Consider the following 19793-nt stretch of genomic DNA (forward strand, 5'->3'; position numbering starts at 1 on the left):
GATCAAGGCTATTGTTATATTATTTAAAAAATGTTCATAGAACTCGTAACAAATAAATTATGCTATTACCCCAACTAACCATAAAACAAATAATTGAAGAATATCCAAGTCACTGCACGCTCCTATGTTATTAGGCGCTAATGGATTTCTATTAAAAGTTTTTGCCAAATTATCGGTCCGTAATTTATGGCACATTATAGGCGGTTATTGTATGTAATCGGCCAATATTGCAGTTATTACTATCTTTGTTTGAAACAAATGGCATTTTATCACCTGATTGTGTTAGAAAGAGCGTTAGGTATACAGGTTGTAACAAAAATAAGTGATAATACTTTAGGGTGTGAACGTGTTCCTTGTAGAGAGTGCACTGTGAAAGTAGCAGCGCTGAAAGACCAAATTTTTTTTTCATTTTTGTATGGGGAAACTCGTGACGCTCGGGCCCTTGCCCATACAAAAGTGAAAAAAAATTTTCTTCTTTCAGCGTTCCTACTCTCACAGTGAACTCTCTATAAGGAACACGTAGACACCCTAAAGTATTATCACTTATTTTTGTTACACCCTGTATATTGAAGCTTCTTTAGGGACCTCGCGTCGGGGCACGTTATTCTTAATATAATAAATAATATAATATCTACTATCTATGTACGCTTCACACCACGTCAGTCCGGCACCGTGCTAAGTAGATACCTGAAGGCTTGTTTTACGGGTACCAGACTACGGAAATATATTTAATACTTTTACACTATAGTACTGTACATATTACATATATTTAAGATTTTTATTGTATTATACATATGTTTTAATATACATCTAAGACCCAGGAATATTGAGAACTTTTTATTCCGTCGGCGGGATTCGAACCCGCACCCCCGCTTGAGCTACCAACTTGCTCACCAACTGAGCCACAGAGATCGTCTGGGAGTAATTCTTAGGGCGGGGGCAGAGTAGGAGAGACAGTAACAATATTGTGTTCGTATCTTTCTGCCAGCAAAGAAAATATTATATTATGTCTGCTCTGCTTTCACTTTTGCCAGCATTCTCGGAACGTAACCCGATGCTTTTCTTTTAGGTGACATGAGGACATTTCCTTACCTAGCACGTTTTTAGAATGAACAACCACACACATATAAGAACATTCCATGTGATTGTTAGAGTCATAGTATTGTTTAGGTATTGTATCAACAATACCTAAACAAAACTGTTGCATCTAAATTGAGAAATCATCCTCAATTTAGATGCAACTTGCCGATTTTGATGTTTTGTGTGCTTACCGGGTGAGTCTAATTATAGTCGGGCTAGTAGGCGAACAGCCATTTTTATTTCGGAATAAATAACATTAAGACGGACCAAACAGTGCCCAATAGCTATGTCCACACTATGCGCTTTCGTCTTCAATTTTCGTCATCTTCTTTCATTCACCTTTCGTTTTGGCGCATTCAATAATTGAATGCGTCAATTGCACGAACGCAATGCCAACATTGTTTACCGGAGGCCCAATCCCCTACCCTAATCCCTCCCCTACCCTCCCCTATTCCCTTCCCTTTCCATCCCTACCCTCCCTTATTACCCTATTCCATCTTAAAAGGCCGGCAACGCACCTGCAGCTCTTCTGATGCTGCGAGTGTACATGGGCGACGGAAGTTGCTTTCCATCAGGTTACCCGTTTGCTCGTTTGCCCCCCTTATTTCATTTTAAAAAAAATATCATTTCTGTTTTTTGGATACGGTCAGAGGGCATGCGTCGCGGGCATGCCTCACGTTCGCTGTTGACTGCGCTATAACGCATGCCCTTGACGGACAGAAAAAGGCACAGTGTGGACAAAGCTAATCACGGCGATATCGAAGTTTGAAAGTTGGAGGTTCTTTAAGAGGAGTCCACACCGCCCTTTTTTCCATACAAACGTTGTCCCCTGTTTCCTCCCTGGATAATGCTAGTAGAGTTATATTTTTTTTATTCTGAATATCTACGGCCAATACATTGTCCCTATGTTTTCTTTTTTTTCATAATTTAATTATTAAATAAGATATGAACGTTCAAAAACTCAAAAAAATGGCCAGATTTTCCGCTGTGTTCAAACGTCCAGAAAACAGATTTGGCTAGATTATACGAAAAAAAAGCAAAACATAGGAACACAGCTCAAGCCTTTTTTTATTCTTTAATGAGAAAAGTACTTAAATCGGTTAAGTTTTGGAGAAGGAATCAGGGGACAACGAATCGTTGATTTTCTGGATTTTCTGCAGTTGTCTCTATCGCGTTCTGCGGTATAGGCTTGAGGTAAGGGAGACAGCTATAGATATTACACGTTCTTTTTTTTCATTTCTCTAGCCCCTGGTGTATCCTCTTAAGGAGTATCATCAACGTTTGTTACATACACAACGTATAAATAATGGCAAAACAACGTTTGCCGACTAGTATTATTGTATAATTAACTAAAAACTAGCACAATAATGTAGTGTAATAAATTGTGCATTATGTCAGCCGGGCAGCACGTGGTGCTAAAATTATAGCGTGCCGTCAAAACGTCAGCCGGAGCCAGCTTGTTTAATGCATAATCCCCGTTTTAATTCTATGTTGAATTGAAGACTAGTGGGCTAGTGTGGCCAATGCTTCCCGCAGCACTCGAACAAAAAAAAAAGAGTTTTCCCACATTAGTCAAGGGCACCCTGACTAATTGGGAAGACTTAATTTTTCCGTATTCAACCAAGTTTTGTTGATTATAGAACCCTAAAACGGAACCCTAACCAGCTGATTTTTTGTATATTGATAGATTATTAGTTATAAAATTTAAGAGTAATATTGTCCTACAAATAGAACAATCCATACTTTAGGACCATCAAATCAAAGTATAAAATCCTTTATATCTCTGTTAGCCTACCACTTTCGAGATTTTTCGCAGATAAAAATGTTATTTATCTTATCAAAATGAAGCTACTCATAAAAAGTTAGCATAATAGTAATCAAAAAAATGTTGTTCTAGGGAACTCTAACTACATGCTTTTCAAGTTTGTGGGAAGACGATTAGGCGCCTCAAAGGAAGATCTTTCGACAGGGCAAGAAAGCATATTCGGTCAGGCCAAAGCCCCACTAACGTCACCGTATGTGAGTAACATACGGTTTTGCTCGATCGAGCAATCACTTAATGATACAGAGTAAAAATCTCGGGCTAAGAAAGCTCGGGCTTTCGTCCACACATTCAGCATTGCTCGATACTTTTACTCCAGTTCGAATGAAATTAGCTACGAATAATAAAAACTAGTGTCAAAAACTTTGTCAAGCCGGCTCGATTCGAGCCTTCAAACTGGCTCGATGCCTTCGAACTGTGAATTTTGCGGTCCACACGGTGGTTTTTGTTCGATTTCGAGTAAAACTATCGAGCAAAACCGTATGTGAGTACTTAGCATTAGACGTCGTGTACACCTTGCCGTTCTCAGAGAAAAAAATTTTAATCTTCCCACATGCTTTTCAAGTTTGTGGGAAGATGGTTGGGCGCCTCAAAGGAAGATCTTTTGACCGGGCAAGATAGCATGTTCGGTCAGGCCAAAGCCCCACTAACGTCATAGATGTCGTGTATACCTTGCCGTTCTCAGAGACTTCGATTGCGCGGTGCATGATTGATGATTGTGGCGCTGATTGTGGTTACCTCCACATCTAAATCAGTAGTCAACTCGCATTCTGAAGTGACTTCAGACAGTGACAAACTCACTGAAATATCTGTGTTTCCTATAAAATCTATATTATTTTTTGGTAATTCTATTATTATTATTTTTTTTTTACAAAAGAAATATCACATACAAAGTTTCATTCAAAAGATTCAACCAAATTACAAAAGGAAGTAGTAAATTACAGTAAGTATACTCCAATTTTTTTTTTTTATGAAATAAGGGGGTATACGAGCAAATGGGTCACCTGATGGAAAGCAACTTCCGTCGCCCATGGACACTCGCAGCATCAGAAGAGCTGCAAGTGCGTTGCCGGCCTTTTAAGAGGGAATAGGGTAATAGGGGAGGGTAGGGAAGGGAAGGGAAGGGAATAGTTGAGGGTAGGGAAGGGAATAGGGTAGGGGTTAGGGGATTGGGCCTCCGGTAAACTCACTCACTCGGCGAAACACAGCGCAAGCGCTGTTTCACGTCGGTTTTCTGTGAGAACGTGGTATTTATCCGGCTGAGCCGGCCCATTCGTGCCGAAACATGGCTCTCCCGCGTATAAAATGACAAAGTTCCACAAAAAACGTTATAACAGCATGTTAATTGGCAAAAAATTTATTCAACACGTGTTTTTTGTGCAATTTCTCGCCTCCTCCAAAGATTTACGCCAATAAGCGGCTTATTTACATAACAAGCACCCCAGATAAAAAATGTAACCTTGAACATTCTGCTAGTGTATTCGTATAGTCTTATTCTGCCTTTTTTGTTTTTCTTTTAAGAATAGAAAGAAGATACCAGATAAAGGAGGTGATTGTAATTGAAAAAAATATGAACTGTGTATAAACTGCTGCTTAATGTGTTCAATTTATCTTCAATATTCTAATATTATATTTAATGACCTACCAAATCTCATTTTGACACCTACATACATATTATTATGAATAATTTATGAAATAAAAATGAATATATACCTATAGTCCGTGCAATCCACGAAGACGCGCCGCACCACTTTTTGGGTCTTTCCCTTTGACCGTGACGCTTTTTCTTAATTTATAGTGTGCGCGTGTACTCATAGGTAATTAGTGTGTACCGATAACACTCAAACATTAGCGAAAGCTTGCACACATATACTATAAACGATTAGGAGGAATAGTGGGGCGCGTCTTAGTGGATTGCACGGACTATACACGTAATATTGTAGGTATACATATTATCGTACAAATTAAGTGAAATTCACAGTTTACCGTAAATTTTACAATTTGTTAATAAGTTTGGTTCAGAATCATATGATTTTAATAACTTACACATACAATTATAATAATACCTATCTAGCAGTATGGAAAATAAACATCGACTTGTGAGATACTAAGGATTATTCGGTAACAATAATTCGTTTCTATTTGGGCTCCTTTATCTCGCTTTGATCTAACAAACACAACACCAGAATGTCTTTACGAGGGAATTGTTTGTATGAGTTCCCCAGTTTGAGTGTTAAGACTATCCGATTACATCATTATAATAACTTACGAGTGGATGTGAGACACGATTATGTGCTTACGATTTGATACTTGTTTTGTGTAGTAGCTACATGACAGTTGATACAATTACTATAAGCGTACAATAATAATTATTGAAATTTGTACTAATTACAAGCTTTCATGACATGGGAGTTTTAGATTTTATATCTGTTTCTATAATTATACCGCATTGCTAAACACATTACTAGTTTTTAAACTGATCACAGATCTTATCTCTGTCGGAGTAATCAGTTTTTGAAGTGGCGATATAATCTATACTAATATTATAAATGCGAAAGTATCTCTGTTTGTCTGTCTGTCTCGCTTTCACGCCAAAACTACCGAACCGATTGTAATGAAATTTTGTATACAGATAGTCTAAAGCCTGAGAAAGGACATAGGCTACTTTTTTACTGGAAAAAAGGGTTGTAAGGGGGTGAAAATGCCTAAATTTGTTCAAATTAAGTTAGTTCCAAAAATTCATAATAGATGACGCCGTGCGTTTCCTACATCGCGGTGACGCTTGCCCAGACTTCTTTTTATAAGAGGTGGTATCATCTTACATTCGAGTTTCGATTTTTTTTCGATTGTTATTACTCTTTTATGTTAAATAACTCAGTACTTTATCTATGCAGTGACATAACCTTAAACCTATCAATGATAAATAGTTTATGGGTAAAGTTGTGCAATTAGGGGGATAAATAAGCTTTGAAATTTGGCATAAAATATAAAGTTTAATTTTAAAAAATGAAATATTATGTGCACACTGCACAGCTGTTTTGATTTAAGAGGTACCAGGGTTTTTTTTATAAAAGCTTTTGACACCAATTTTGTTGACATCGCGCGCTATAAACTGAAGTCCACGCGGACGCGGGCAACAGCTAGTAAAAAATAAATTTTCTCGGTATACTCGTATTTAAAGTTATATTGTGATTTATGATTGAAAGTGTTAGTTATTTTCTATTTAGCCTGAACACTTCACCGCATACTCGCAGTATTATGACTAAAACTTCTTTATAAAAAGAGGTTCTCCATAAATTCTATTACATTTTCAAAACTTTATTCCCAAATATTCCTCAGCTTATTTAATTATAAATGATAATCATCGTCCATAACCGCGACGGTTTCATGAAAATTATGATAGTAATAAAGATCTTTAATGCCTCCTCAACCTTTATCAACATTTTTGTCGCGTCAGAATTTTTTGCGGTAAAGTGTTCAGGTTAATGGCATCAAAGGAGAACCGCTTAGCCAAGAATCGTTTCTAAATCCTCACTGAGCATTGGCACTGAGATTCATTAAAGGATTATGTGCAGGATAAGACTAAATGGTAATTACTTTAATATCTTTAAAAGAAAGAGTTAACTGTTTGATTTCATTAACTAAACAGTTATCGTTATTAACTTTTTGTTCTATCAAAATATTATATGATTGGTTTTTTAAACCTATTTCAATTTTTAACACTAATTATTTACTTTATTGTTATTGAAATTTGTTTATCTATAATATTATATATATATAAAAAAAATATATATATATATATATATATATATATATATATATATATATATATATATATATATATATATATATATATATATATATATATATATATATATATATATATATATATATATATATATATATATATTTTTTTTTTTATTTATCTAAAATGTTTGGAATTGACATGACATGAGTCTAATGTCGACTTTATTTTATCGAACGCTTATTAAGTAGTCAATCTAATTAATGCTCAATGAGTTTGTGTGGAAATATGTAAGTAATAATAACATAGTCAAATTATAATATATGGCATAATCACATAATAGCATAAATGTACTATGCTTCCAAGTCCCACGAAGACTGAAAGCTTTTAAGTTTTAATCCATCGGTGTCAAACCCGCCATCTTAAATAAATAAAAATGTAACATAAATTCTAAACCCAAAGTGTGTAAAATTGCTTAATTGTGTATGAGTCAGAACCATAGTTTTAAATTAGTGTTTAATCCCTCGACAACAACGTTATTACTATCTAGGGCTCACCTAATCACTAACAGTTAATTATGACGCTACATCTAATTGCTAAAATTATAAAATGTTAAAATAAAAACATGTTTCTCACGCCACACCTCATGATGTAATTACAGGGATATTTATTACTTAACTTATCAGAATAATGTTTGTTAAATATTACATTTTAAAACGCATAATTTTATTACATATATATATATTTTTTTACTTTTGGTAGTCGCAACAGTCGCTGGTAAAACTGACACAGATCACATTATCATACTTATAATGTCATAAATGCGTTGAGTTTTATTAATCGGGCTTTGGCCCACCACACATTCCCACCACTGTATCTCCTGTGTCGCCAGGATCGACAGCGGTATTCAAACCACGAAAACCCTTTGATATGATCTCAGGGAGCCCGAGGGACATGCTAAAGCTGTCTTGGGACCCGCAACGAAATTAATCAGAAGAAGATAGGAGGAGTAAGAAGTAGGAGTAGGAATGCGTTGAGTTTGTATGTTTGTTATGTTTGTTACTTCACGTCTAAACGGCTGAAGTGATTTTGATGAAAATTGAAAAGGCATAGAGTTAGCTGACATCCTGGATTAACACATAGGCTCCATTTTACTGCAGAAAAACATGTTATCGTAAATCACATTAATTTTAGCTGGTAGTACCGCGGGGTACAGTATTAGCTTGTAAGTATTAAATAATTGTGATCATTTCATGCTAAACAAAGGCAAGCAGACATTTTATAGTTATTAGCTTCTTTAGTACTTCTATTAGGCCCAATTTATATCTAGGTACGCGTGACCGAGCGGTTTGCGCACTATACCACGAAATCACAAGCAAATATATTATTTTGTCATCAGATCCTGGTAGACACCAGGATCTGATGACAAAAAAGGGAAAAAGAAATTGATGCTACCAATACTGGAGAAATTGTAGCAAAACGTTTGATAGGTACTTTTTTTTTCTTATAGCAACTGATTATGTGTGTGATACATGCAAATGTAAAGTAATATCCAATGATCAAGGATGTTTTTAGAAAATCTCCCATCCAAATTCGCCATGAGATCCTGGTAGACCTGTAATACAATTGCTTGTAATCTCGTCGAATAACGGTCGAGCCGCTCGGTGGCGCGAACGATTTTAGGCTGGTTTTATTGTTATGCGTTTCGGCAGCGCCGTTGGAGCGCCGCGCGTTCGAAGATGTAGTGTAGTTGCGTTTCAAAGTCGCGCGTTTGAGCAGCGCCGTACGTCCGTTCGTACACCTTCGAACGCGCGGCGCTCCAATGGCGCTGCAGAAACGCTCAACGATAAAACCAGCCTTAAATCGAACCGTGGAAAAGGCAAGACGCCGACAAAGCTTAACCACTAAACATACTATCATAGGAAGGCATATCATATTTCACCTGATAGAAGTTGCTGCATAGTATTCAAAGCTTGAAGTAAATTATTAGAGCGATTAACAATTACAACTATGCCGCACATTACATTTTCGTGAGTTAAACGGCATTCAATAAAAAAATCAATAAAAAATTCTATTGGTATTTTTTTAATAACATATCGCGACTAGACTATAATAAGTAATAACATATCGAGAAATATTTAAGTATAGTCAGTTTAATGGGGGTTGGGGACGTAAAAATATAATAAACACATAATGTCATAACACTCTTCAACAGATTTAGTAAAATATACCTAACATAATATATGGAATATATAAATATAAATAATATACCTACATGGAAATTGAAACAATTTTGAAACCGCGCCACAAGGTGATAATTCTGAAGATATTTCCTAGACCTTACGGATAAGCACTGTGCTTCCTGGAATTTTAACCCTCAATGTATATAACCTTACAAGATCTAAATTTACTATAATTAAATTTTACCTTTTATTTTACACGATAAAAAGATATGAAACTAAACTATAAATTTAGTAAAATTTTGATATTTTAAGACAGATACACATTATAAAATGTAAGATAACCTTGGAAAAATATGATATTATAATGTTTAGATTATGTCCTAATAAAAAAAACAGGCAAAGTAGAAAAAAGTTTTAATAACCTCAAATAACCGGAAGCGAACTTTTAATCAATCTATAGACGCAGGTCATGATTTCAATAAAACTATACTAAAACTTACCTAAACAAACTCAGAAGTGACGAAATCACTCATAACATGTCCAGAGAAATTTAATCACAAGTTTGGAGCACTCGTTCATTTCACTGTCACTACGCGCGCGTCCGCTCAGTACGAAGGTCGGTGGCTAACTGCGCGCGGTCGTTACAACTTTTGTGCTCGCCTGTACAGCCCGGGTGCAACATTTCGCGCTGCATTGTACTCGTAGGGCGTCTCGTAGAGTCTAGGGTCTACGAATTCGTAGTGTTGTAGCGTAGCAACCTCGTAGCAACCGTAGCTTATCAAATGTATTGGTCTGTTTATTTGAGTGAGTCTGGTATTGGCTGAGATAGCTTCTTTTTAGGGCTTACTATTCGAGTTTAAGAGCCTATTTCACCACTTCCTGATAAGTGCCGAATAGGCTATCCATCACTTAACTTGACAGATGAAGTATGGAAAATCTGTTAAAAAAGTTGTGAATAGCATATTCGGCACTTTATCAGAAACTGGTGAAACAGGCCTTAAAAACAAACTATGCCGAAGTTCCGCGGAGGAAATTGCGCAAAGTCAAACTCATACAATACGTACGTGTTAGAAAATGAAATAACAATATAGAATTGAGATTATAATAGTAACAATTAAACAAAGGAATAAAGAAATTACAATAATTTGAAAAGTAAGGTTATCAAAAATGTGGCAAATAACTAGGTTATTTAGCTGTACCTCGAAGAAGATGAAAGTATTTGTTATCTGTGAAATATGCACCTCGAAGTAGATAAAAATGATTATTATCTGTGAAACATAAGGAAGTTTTGGTTCATTTAGATACTTATTTATCTAATTATCGACACTTAATGTTTATTTCAGTTAGTTGTTTTTTATATTGTTGTTTCAATTAAATATAATATGTTATAAATGTATTGTTCGAAATATCTGGGATATTTCGAACATAAATACTTAAATGAGAAATAAAACGTTTTGTGGACTATTATCTAATAACCAATAGAAATGTTATGGTTGGCTGATTGGATAAAGGGAATATTTCCGGTCAAATTAAAATAATATTAAATAATTAAAATATCATACAAGACATAATATTGACTTGTTTTTGATTGGTCAATGGGTTTAGCCAATAGATGGAAATATCCCCTGGTCAAAGCCAAACCCGGGATATATAAGCCATAGAAAGTCGTAATTGGGTCACTTTCCCTGGTGACTTGGAGACGGCTGAACAGTGAGTTAAGTACTTTTCTATTGTAATTATTATCCGCCATATTTTATTGTATTTGTGTTGCTTTGTGTTTGTTAGGTGGATAATATTACTTAAATGTTATTTGATTATTGGTTATGCCTTTGCTATTATTGTTAGTGACTTGATTGTTGTGTGTACTGTGTTTTGTATTGTAATTTATACTGTTGAAAAGAATATTTAGACCCACCGAGTTTCTTGCTGGTTCTTCTCGGTGGGAAGGTCACTGAACCAGTGGTAGGGCCTTGGACCGACAATAAACATATTCTATCGTCTATATATTTTTTATTTAACTACCCTCACTTCTGATGACCATAATCTTTAATGTTAATTATCAGTTAATTTTGATATTTCTAACCTTTGAGTAAGTAATTATTACATAGAGTCGTCCTATTTCTGTCATACGCGATGGAATTTTGGCATGGTGTGTCATCTGTAATTTAAAATACATTGCAGGTACTAAGGGTTCCGCAAAGGCTAAAACAGGACTCTTACTGACGACCTCTGTGGCACAGTTGGTGGGCTGTCGGTAGCTCAAGCCGGGGGTTGCGGGTTCGAATCCCGCCGACGGAACAAAAAGTTTTCAACGTTCCTGGGTCATGGATGTGTATTAAATATGTGTATCATATAATAAAAATCTTATATATATGTATAGAATAAAAAGTATTAAATATATTTCCGTTGTCTGGTGCCCGTAACACAAGTCCTTCAGGTATTTAGCACGGGGCCAGACTGACGTGGTGTGAAGCGTCCATAGATATTATATTATATATCACTAAGCTACAATATCCATCTTGCCATTTGGTCGGCATAGAACCCTTGCACATTATTCTGTGTCGTACTTGCCCATTTTTCCTTTTTTCGCCATATTAATAACGACATTATGTAAAATAACGTAATAGCAGTCATATTTAGTTTCATTACGTCTCACACGACAGGCGCTTTATGAAAAAGCTGAAATCTTCATAACTTTTGTTCCCGCGCCGTGAGCCCACTTGATTCCTTCACAAAGCATTAAATTCCAACGTGTATTTTAACATTTATAATAAGGGGATACACGTTTCATACATATTTTACTTTGTATTGTTACGAGATGTGAACGTACAATGCTTCGAGATTTTATGATGATAAATAAAATCTTTTTGTGAGAGAATATCGTCAGCGAAATATGTTATATTAATTTTTGTTATTTATTAATTGTTGTAGGGCTTTATTGTTACATTGGTTACCTAAATGTTTAATCATAAATAAGTAATATTATATTATTATATGATGTATGTGAAAACTTTAACACCCTTACAAATAAAAAGATCCACAGTGATAACGCCCGCTACTGTTGCACTAAAATTCGTATAAGGCGAAGGAACCTGTTTGGACGTGAAGAGGTCACAGACAGACAGACACACTTTTGCATTTATTACGTATGGATCTGTATATCTAGCAAAATCGGTTCAGCAGTTTGGGCGTGAAGAGGTAGCGGACAGATCGACACATTTTCGCATTTATAATGTTAGTAGTTGGTGATAAATGGTGATAATAATAATGGTTGTTTAATCCTTATCTGATACGTTTTATAACTCGCATGAAAGACACCAAGAATCCATTGCATAATAATAACGTCTACACACAATGTAGATCTTATTAAGTACCAATTATAGTTACTTGGTAATAGGAACAGTCTACTAAACTAAAACTTCCTCTTACGAAATAACGACGCATATTTCCTAGAATCTGAATAGCTATCGAATGGGAGTTTGAAACAGAAATATGTAGGAAATGATCGCGAGTAAATCTAGATTAGGTTCAGACTTCAGGCGAGCCTGGATCAATGGGAACAAATGCACGTCGCTCACCCGCGCGCTGTAATTTGTCCGACGCGCTGTTTACAACACTCGATATACGCTAACTGACTTTACAATGTTACATTGTATACGGCCTGTAATAAAGCTATTCCCAAAATACTGTTACTGTAGACTTTGTTTATAAAATTATGCCTAAAATTAATATTTTGTATTTTTTTTTTGGTAATGAAATATAATATTAAAATTATTTCGTAAAAAGTAATAGAGTTTCTCCTAAAAGCATAAGCAGACTGACATAATATTTATTTTAAAATAAAAAAAATGTTTACTAATTAACTATTGAAATAGTAACTATTGAACCAATTTCCATAATATTTATAAATAGCTATTTTTCGTTGCAGGAAAATGTTCGCACGGAATACTATTTGAAACGTTGTATATAGAAATATAAATCATTTAAATATCGATGTCGATAAAGGCTTAAAAGCTCTAAGTACTTAATAAAACGTCTTTATTATCGTATCGTGTCGTATAAATGGTGTTTGAAGCTAAGAATAGTTGCAGCACGATAATGCCCGCAGCATTTGTTAAGGATTGCACAAGTAATGTCTCTTGAAGCTTGCGGATGGTCCGAACTTATCGCGGGAATAGCTCGTTTTAAAATAAACAATTGTTGAACATGATAATATAAGTAATATGTCTGATAATAATTACCATCAATTAAATAATGTTTTTTCTCCCACTTATGTGCTGCTCTGCTATTCTATCTGAACTTGAGGAGTGTACTAAAAGTTGCCACTAGGGACTCTAGTAAAAAACTTCTGATACAAGTATTATTTTTCATACTAACCAACTAAAAAAAATGGCGATAAATGTAGTAATAAACATAATAAGTTCAGTAAAAAACACCTCTATAATGTTTGCTATTATTCCATATTCAAACTTTTCTAATCGATATGTTCAGTTTATCGGAAGATAAATAGTCAACATTACTATCTAGCCGAGCATATTTTTTACAATATTTCAACGTGGTTACAAAGCAATTTATTACTCCATACTGGCGCCGCTTAGGGAGCAATTTGATTTTGAAATATCGACTGCAATGGCTGCAATTTTGGTGGATTGTTCGATATCACGCGAACCGTTCTTGTCTTTTGTAATTTGAAAGTCACCCGCTACTACTTCAATTATTACAAGTGGTTTACTTAGAAATAATAAAATTAGATCGTGTTCATCAAAACACGTACTAATATATTATGAAATTTTATATTACGTGTGTCAAATTATTGCAAGTTAACAGGGCATTAAATATTTAAGTTTTATATCTGTTAGGGTTCCGTACCCAAAGGGTAAAAACGGGACGCTATTACTAAGACTTTGATGTCTGTCCGGATGTCTGTCTGTCTCTAGGCTGTATCTCAAGAACCGTTATAGCTAGATTTCCCATACAACAAACGTAATTTTTTGGCCTTTTTTGCTCCAAGTAATCAATAATGGCAATAGCTAGGCACTTTACATTTTCAGAACATCCTTAATTATTTGTATTTTAGTAATTAATATAAAATAAATATTTAAGGGGAGCTCCTATACAAAAATCACAATCTTTTGCCTACTTTCGCTCTACAACGATAGTCGGTACGGAACTCTTCGTGGGCGAGTCCGACTCAAGCTTGGCAGATTTTTTGATATTACGGGAAAGGCAAAAAAAATATCATTTCCGTCACAAAATATGAGCATTAAGTTTTAACATATCGGCCGACCATTAAAATATGCAAAGGGTCCCAACAAGAAGATTTTCGCTCAGAAACTATCGGCGAACTGCTGCCCCTTGAGAGATTAAGGGTTTTGCCAGTAATATTACGGAAAACCTTGTGTTTACAGTTATTATTGGGAATTTTGTCGCAGTCCTTAGGTGGGATCCTTATCTAAAAGTCATCGTTTTGATCTCGAGGACCCAGACACAAAGAAACTTGTGAGATCTGTGTATCGATATAACGTCAACGTTTTCTTCAAAAGGTACCAGTAATTGGACAGAATCCTTGCTGGCTAAAAATAGAAAAGTAATTATTTATTTTATTTACTTAACTTTAGGGATTTCATTTCGACGCCATCGGAATCGGAAAATTTTAATAATGGCAACTTGTTCGATTGTCAATTAAAAAAATAAATACGAGTCGGACGTTAATTGACACTTCGGATCCATCAAACTGAGACGTGATTTTTACGAAATCTCCTCGACAAAAACGGCGCTAAATCAACAGATCCATCTTAGCTGATGCTTTATCGTATTGGATTTCTCATTTGGAAATAATTAAATTTCCGCGAAAAATGAACGAAAACAAAGCAATATCAGAAAAAGAGCTTTTAGACGCCATGAAAAACCTTTTGAAAAAGAGCGGTGATCTGAATAAATTTCAGGCTGAGGTAATTTAAACAAATTCAATATCGTTTTAGAGCCAGGAATTAATTCAATGTTATTGAAGCTTATACCGAGTTTTTGCGAGCGGCGCTTAGTCAAAGAGGTTTGGAGGAATGACTTTTATAATTGACCTCGCCTACAAACGAAATATAGCTATTTGAACCTAGTTCACGTGGATAAAATAAGAAACTTTCAACTCTAATTATATGACATTAATAGATTCTGAACATTGTGCATAATATATTAAATAGGTATTCGTAGTAACGTAGTAACATAAAATTAGTTGCAACAGTATCTCACAGGCACCGTAAATTTGCGAAAGAAACAGTAATATAATAGTTTTAATTTAGATCCTAAACTCGATCAAATCTCTTCAATTCGGCACGAATGGGCCGGCTCGACCGGAGAAATACTACGTTCTCACAGAAAACTGGCGTCAAACAGCGCTTGCGCTGTGTTTCGCCGAGTGAGTGAGTTTACCGGAGGCCCAATGCCCTACCCTATTTCCTTCCCTACCCTCCCCTATTGGGTTCCCTTCCCATCCCTACCCTCCCCTATTACCCTATTCCCTCTTAAAAGGCCGGCAACGCACCTGCAGCTCTTCTGATGCTGCGAGTGTCCATGGGCGACGGAAGATGCTTTCCATTAGGTGACCCGTTTGCTCGTTTGCCCCCTTATTTCATTTAAAAAAAAAAGTTATGCATGAACTAAATAATAACAATATAACCTACAATATAACTAATAAATAAATAAACTAAAAAACATACACACATTTCATCTTTTATAACAATATGTTAACTTCTAGGTCCGATCTACAATAATTCAAGTGCTGCAAGAGAATTTGAACGGCAGTAAGAATTTTCCAAAACCACCAGCAGAGGTGGATTTAATAAATGAACTGATCAAAGAGTATCTTCAATGGAATGGGTACTTGTATACTGCGTCTGTCATGACCTTGGAAGCCAGCTTACCAGATGCAAATAAGAGCAGAGCAGAGTTGTGTGCGGAGGTAAAATCATAGTATTTTATACTTCACTAGTGTGCAACTTTGATGTTTTTACCAGTAGTGTGTTTTTCTTAGCAGTATAATTCTATCTTTAAAAATTAATAACTGATTTCAGTGCTTCCTCTCATCTTTATGTGTGCCAAATCTGGCATTGTATTAAAATGTATCTTGTTTTATTCATTTTTGTTTTTCAAGTAAAACTACCAAATCATCACTTTGAGCTGGATAGTATATAAAGCACAAGTTTGGTACTTCCCAAATACCTAGCATACAGTTTCAATTAAACTCTAGTGGAAAATCGTAAAAATCGAATGTAAAAGTGACATTTTCTCCTCAGGTAGGAGTGAAGGACGACGAAAAATCATCAGCATTACCGCTGCTATCAAATATTATCGCCGCATACACGGAGCGCATAAAACGGAAGATCAGCAAAGTGAAAAACGATACAAAGTAATAATTCACTTTTATATTTCCCTCTTTTATATTCCTAATACCGATGTAATAAAAATATTTCTTGATAAATAAAATACATAAGTGTTGCTTTTAGTTTAATTAAGTAAAGAGTACGCTGAAGCGTACAGGTACTAGTAAAATATCATTTCAATGAAATCATAATTTATTAAGTAAAATAGACATTGAAATACAGAAATAAACTTTTACATTCAATTATGATCATATAAAGTCGTAGGAAGTAAACGCGAGACGAGTTTGAAAGCTTTGTACTATAAATGCTAAACTCATTAGGCTACGCAAAACTTTAAGATTTCTATACGACTTCGGAGCTCTTTGGTGAAAGGCGAGTCTGAGCATACGGAAAAACTGTATTTATTGAGTTTAGGGGTACTGTTGCTATTAGGCTTCAGTCTCGAAAGCAGCGGGCAGCGGGGCGGATTTATATGGACAGGCCCCGAAAACCGAGTGGCGCAGGCGCACGGCATACTAGACGGCTTATCCATATAAATCTGTACATTGTTACGAGCCGCGCCGCCCCCGCCCCGCTGCCCGCTGGTTTCAAAACTGAAGCCTCAGAGAATGCAATAACTTTGCATCTGTACATTTGTATAATATATGTGTACAATAATTATTATTAATATTGAAAAAAAAACTCTAAAAACTTCCCTAGGGTATATAAGGTGGTAGGTATTGGAGGTGCATTGATAGGATCATCAACCAAACAGGTCGTTGTTATAGTAGATAACGGTCAGATAGAACATAATATTATAGTAGCTATTGTAATATGAAATCAGTCCAGTATCGTCGAGCCACCTTAAAGTTGTATAGTACATAAGTAATTATTATTTCAACTACATTTTTTGTGACTCATCCCACATTTTCGACCATAGTGTCTTGTAATTGAATAATGGTGCTTTCAGTAAATACGAAGTGTTATAAAGATTTTATTAATAGCCACGTAGGCGACTGGAGCTCGGGGCCAGAGGGACTCGCTCGAAATCTCTTATATTAAACAATATAATTAAGACCCTAACAATTAATCATCAGGAAGCTCCATATACAGGCCGCTCTAGATTCCGAGGAATGTTTTATTACATTTTATTAAATACCGACACGTCACCGCTTTATTACAGTGTAGTAGGTTGATAGTTTTAGTATGCTCTTGACTTTGGGTTGTGATGGACCAATATTATAAACGATTAAACGTGTAGACTGTAGAGGATCGTCTATGATTGCCCATGCTCGACGTCGATGCTATAAACAGCTTGCCAATTATGGAGGTAACGGTTATCTATTATGGGTGAGCTTCATACTGTATGACACCGTGTACCGTCGAGAAAAAGGGGCATATCGTACCCACCGCTGTAGCATATTAACACGTAAGAATATTTTATGAACTTTACTTTTTTTCATTATTGTAAGCTGTTTTTCTAGCTATCATTATAATTTCATTTCACAAACATTGAGCGTATTTTCACAATATTTTTCAAGTGATATTTCCATATTTATTAACTTATTTACCAAGAAAGTAAAAAAACCAACTACGTGACGAAAATAATTTGTTTAGCTTTGTGTAAATAATGAAAAAAATGTATTTAGATTTTGAATTAATTTGATGAAAAAGTGTTTTTCGCCCCTTTGTGATATTATTGATAACTTGTTAAAATGTTCTTTACATTTTTACCGTATCACACGACTTTCACACCACTCATCCCATAAAGTCGTATCAAACTACAATTATACTAATATAATACCAACAATACACAATCAAAATTTAAGCTCCTATTAGAATAATCTTCACATATAAACAATTCCACTGTACAATGTACATGTTATATTTAACTCTACGCCTCCGAACGGCTGGACCAATTTTGAGTATTTTTTATAAGCATTCGGGTGGCGCACAAGATGGTTTAGTTTTACAAATCAGGCCGGCAGGATAACGTCTTTCGGTTACAAACGTTAGTATCTGTATAAAAAATTATGCGATAAAATAAGGAACAGCCTGTGTATATATTAATAGGGGCTTATTGGAGGCAGCAATAAACGATCAGTCTCTTTATATGGTAATGGATATGAGCTAATGGAGCGTCCGTGCGTCCTTACGATATCTAATTTATATCCCATTAGGAGCTTACCTGAAATACTACAAAACTAAGACCTAGGACCAGATTTATGCGAAAAGTTTTCAAGCAACAGGTGTTTCTTTGTTTTAGAATTAGTGTATTTGGTCGTATTATTTTGTTAGTTTATTCTTCTAAAAATAGAACAGAATATAATATTATTGGGGAGTGCGTCAAGATCTTTTCTTTATCGCTTCGTTATAGAATCGCCGATCAAAATGTATGGAATTGACATAAGACGAGTCGAATGTCAACGTCATATTAACGAACGCTTATATCAATTCCATACATTTTGATCGGCGATTATATAACGAAGCGATAACGAAAAAGTCTTGGCTAAATAGCCTGTAATGTTTTCAGGCTAGAGGCGGCACCATAGACAGTGGAAAAAGTTTTGTTCCACGTTTGACAACGTTTTTGTCAATATTCTGATAATATGAATGACGTACTGTGCAACAGCCAACATGTCGGACTTTGTTCTGATTATTTACTGTATGTGCTAGTAACGCCCTCTGCGCTGACCTTTGTGTAATATTCCCTATTGTCAAATCATTACTTCGCAAAAAACGTTGCCGTATTATTTTTTTATTATGTTTTCATTTTCTCGATTCAAAGTATTGAATACAGCTTACGTAACATAGCCTAAATTACTTCTTAAAGTAACTATCCTCAACTAAATCTAAATCAAAAGTAATTAATGTCATTGTTCATACTTAAGCCACAAATCTGATTCAGTAGACAGGAAAACATCAGTACAACGATATAAAATAGGTGTGAAATCCAATCGCGAAGATTCTGTAACTTCCTCCCGCCGGACGATTGGGGCGTTTCAATTTGATTGAGAAATGGCGCCTTCAAATTGGCCACGACCATAGACTTAATATATACTGCCACCACACATCAATGTCAGACTGATTTTATATTGCCACCGTATGCGTCGTATGCTTGATGTCTTGTTACAAATTTTTAAATAACTGTTATTTCAACGGCATATTTGGAAGGTTAAGGTACCGTTTTCAGTAAATTGAAGAATTTTTACAGGCTTTCTACCGTGGAAAGAAGATCTTATATTAAGGTTGAGATCCTATCCCAAAAAGAGACAGAAAAAAAACCGGCGAAGTACGTGTTGTGCCACGCACAATATAGAGTTCTTTAGTACCGCTAGTTTTTGATAATTTTTGTATGGTCAATGAATTGTACATTTATAACGTGTTTTACACTAATAACAACATCATCTCAGTTGACGTTCAAAGGAATTTGAACCAAAAGTTCGCCTTCGCCTAAAGGTACTGTATTATCGCTTGATAACTTCACATTTTGTGATAGAAACAGCTATTTTAAATCCTTTCCCGTGACATAGTCTTTCTCGTTAGTTGCATCAAAATCGGTCAGTGAATAAGAAACAGACAAATGACCGACGGACTCACTTTCGCAT

The 19793-nt window shown here is 35.3% G+C and overlaps 2 protein-coding genes across 2 annotated transcripts in view; one reads left to right on the forward strand and one right to left on the reverse strand.

Annotated features, from left to right (window-relative positions):
• Window positions 1-9440, reverse strand: part of LOC121727035 (acid sphingomyelinase-like phosphodiesterase 3a) — an 87980-nt gene extending 78540 nt beyond the window's left edge. Inside the window, exon 1 of the mRNA XM_042114714.1 lies at window positions 9331-9440. The gene's annotated coding sequence lies outside the window, so the exon portion shown is untranslated. The remainder of the gene's footprint in view (window positions 1-9330) is intronic.
• A 5130-nt stretch (window positions 9441-14570) lies between these two features.
• Window positions 14571-16320, forward strand: LOC121727037 (centrosomal protein 20). Its single transcript, XM_042114715.1, has 3 exons — window positions 14571-14781; window positions 15582-15785; window positions 16120-16320. The coding sequence occupies exons 1-3, from the start codon at window positions 14686-14688 to the stop codon at window positions 16234-16236; spliced, it is 417 nt and encodes a 138-aa protein (XP_041970649.1). The 5' UTR covers window positions 14571-14685; the 3' UTR covers window positions 16237-16320.
• Window positions 16321-19793: the final 3473 nt, after the last annotated feature.

Source organism: Aricia agestis, chromosome 5 (assembly GCF_905147365.1).
Source record: "Aricia agestis chromosome 5, ilAriAges1.1, whole genome shotgun sequence".
NCBI lineage: Eukaryota > Metazoa > Arthropoda > Insecta > Lepidoptera > Lycaenidae > Aricia > Aricia agestis.

Excerpts from the sequence above, each read along its gene's own strand:
- LOC121727037 (XM_042114715.1), top strand. The coding sequence starts at position 14,686 with ATGAACGAAAACAAAGCAATATCAGAAAAAGAGCTTTTAGACGCCATG. Across the intron at positions 14,782-15,581 it reads TGAATAAATTTCAGGCTGAG|GTCCGATCTACAATAATTCA; the intron begins GTAATTTAAACA and ends GTTAACTTCTAG. Across the intron at positions 15,786-16,119 it reads GAGCAGAGTTGTGTGCGGAG|GTAGGAGTGAAGGACGACGA; the intron begins GTAAAATCATAG and ends TTTTCTCCTCAG.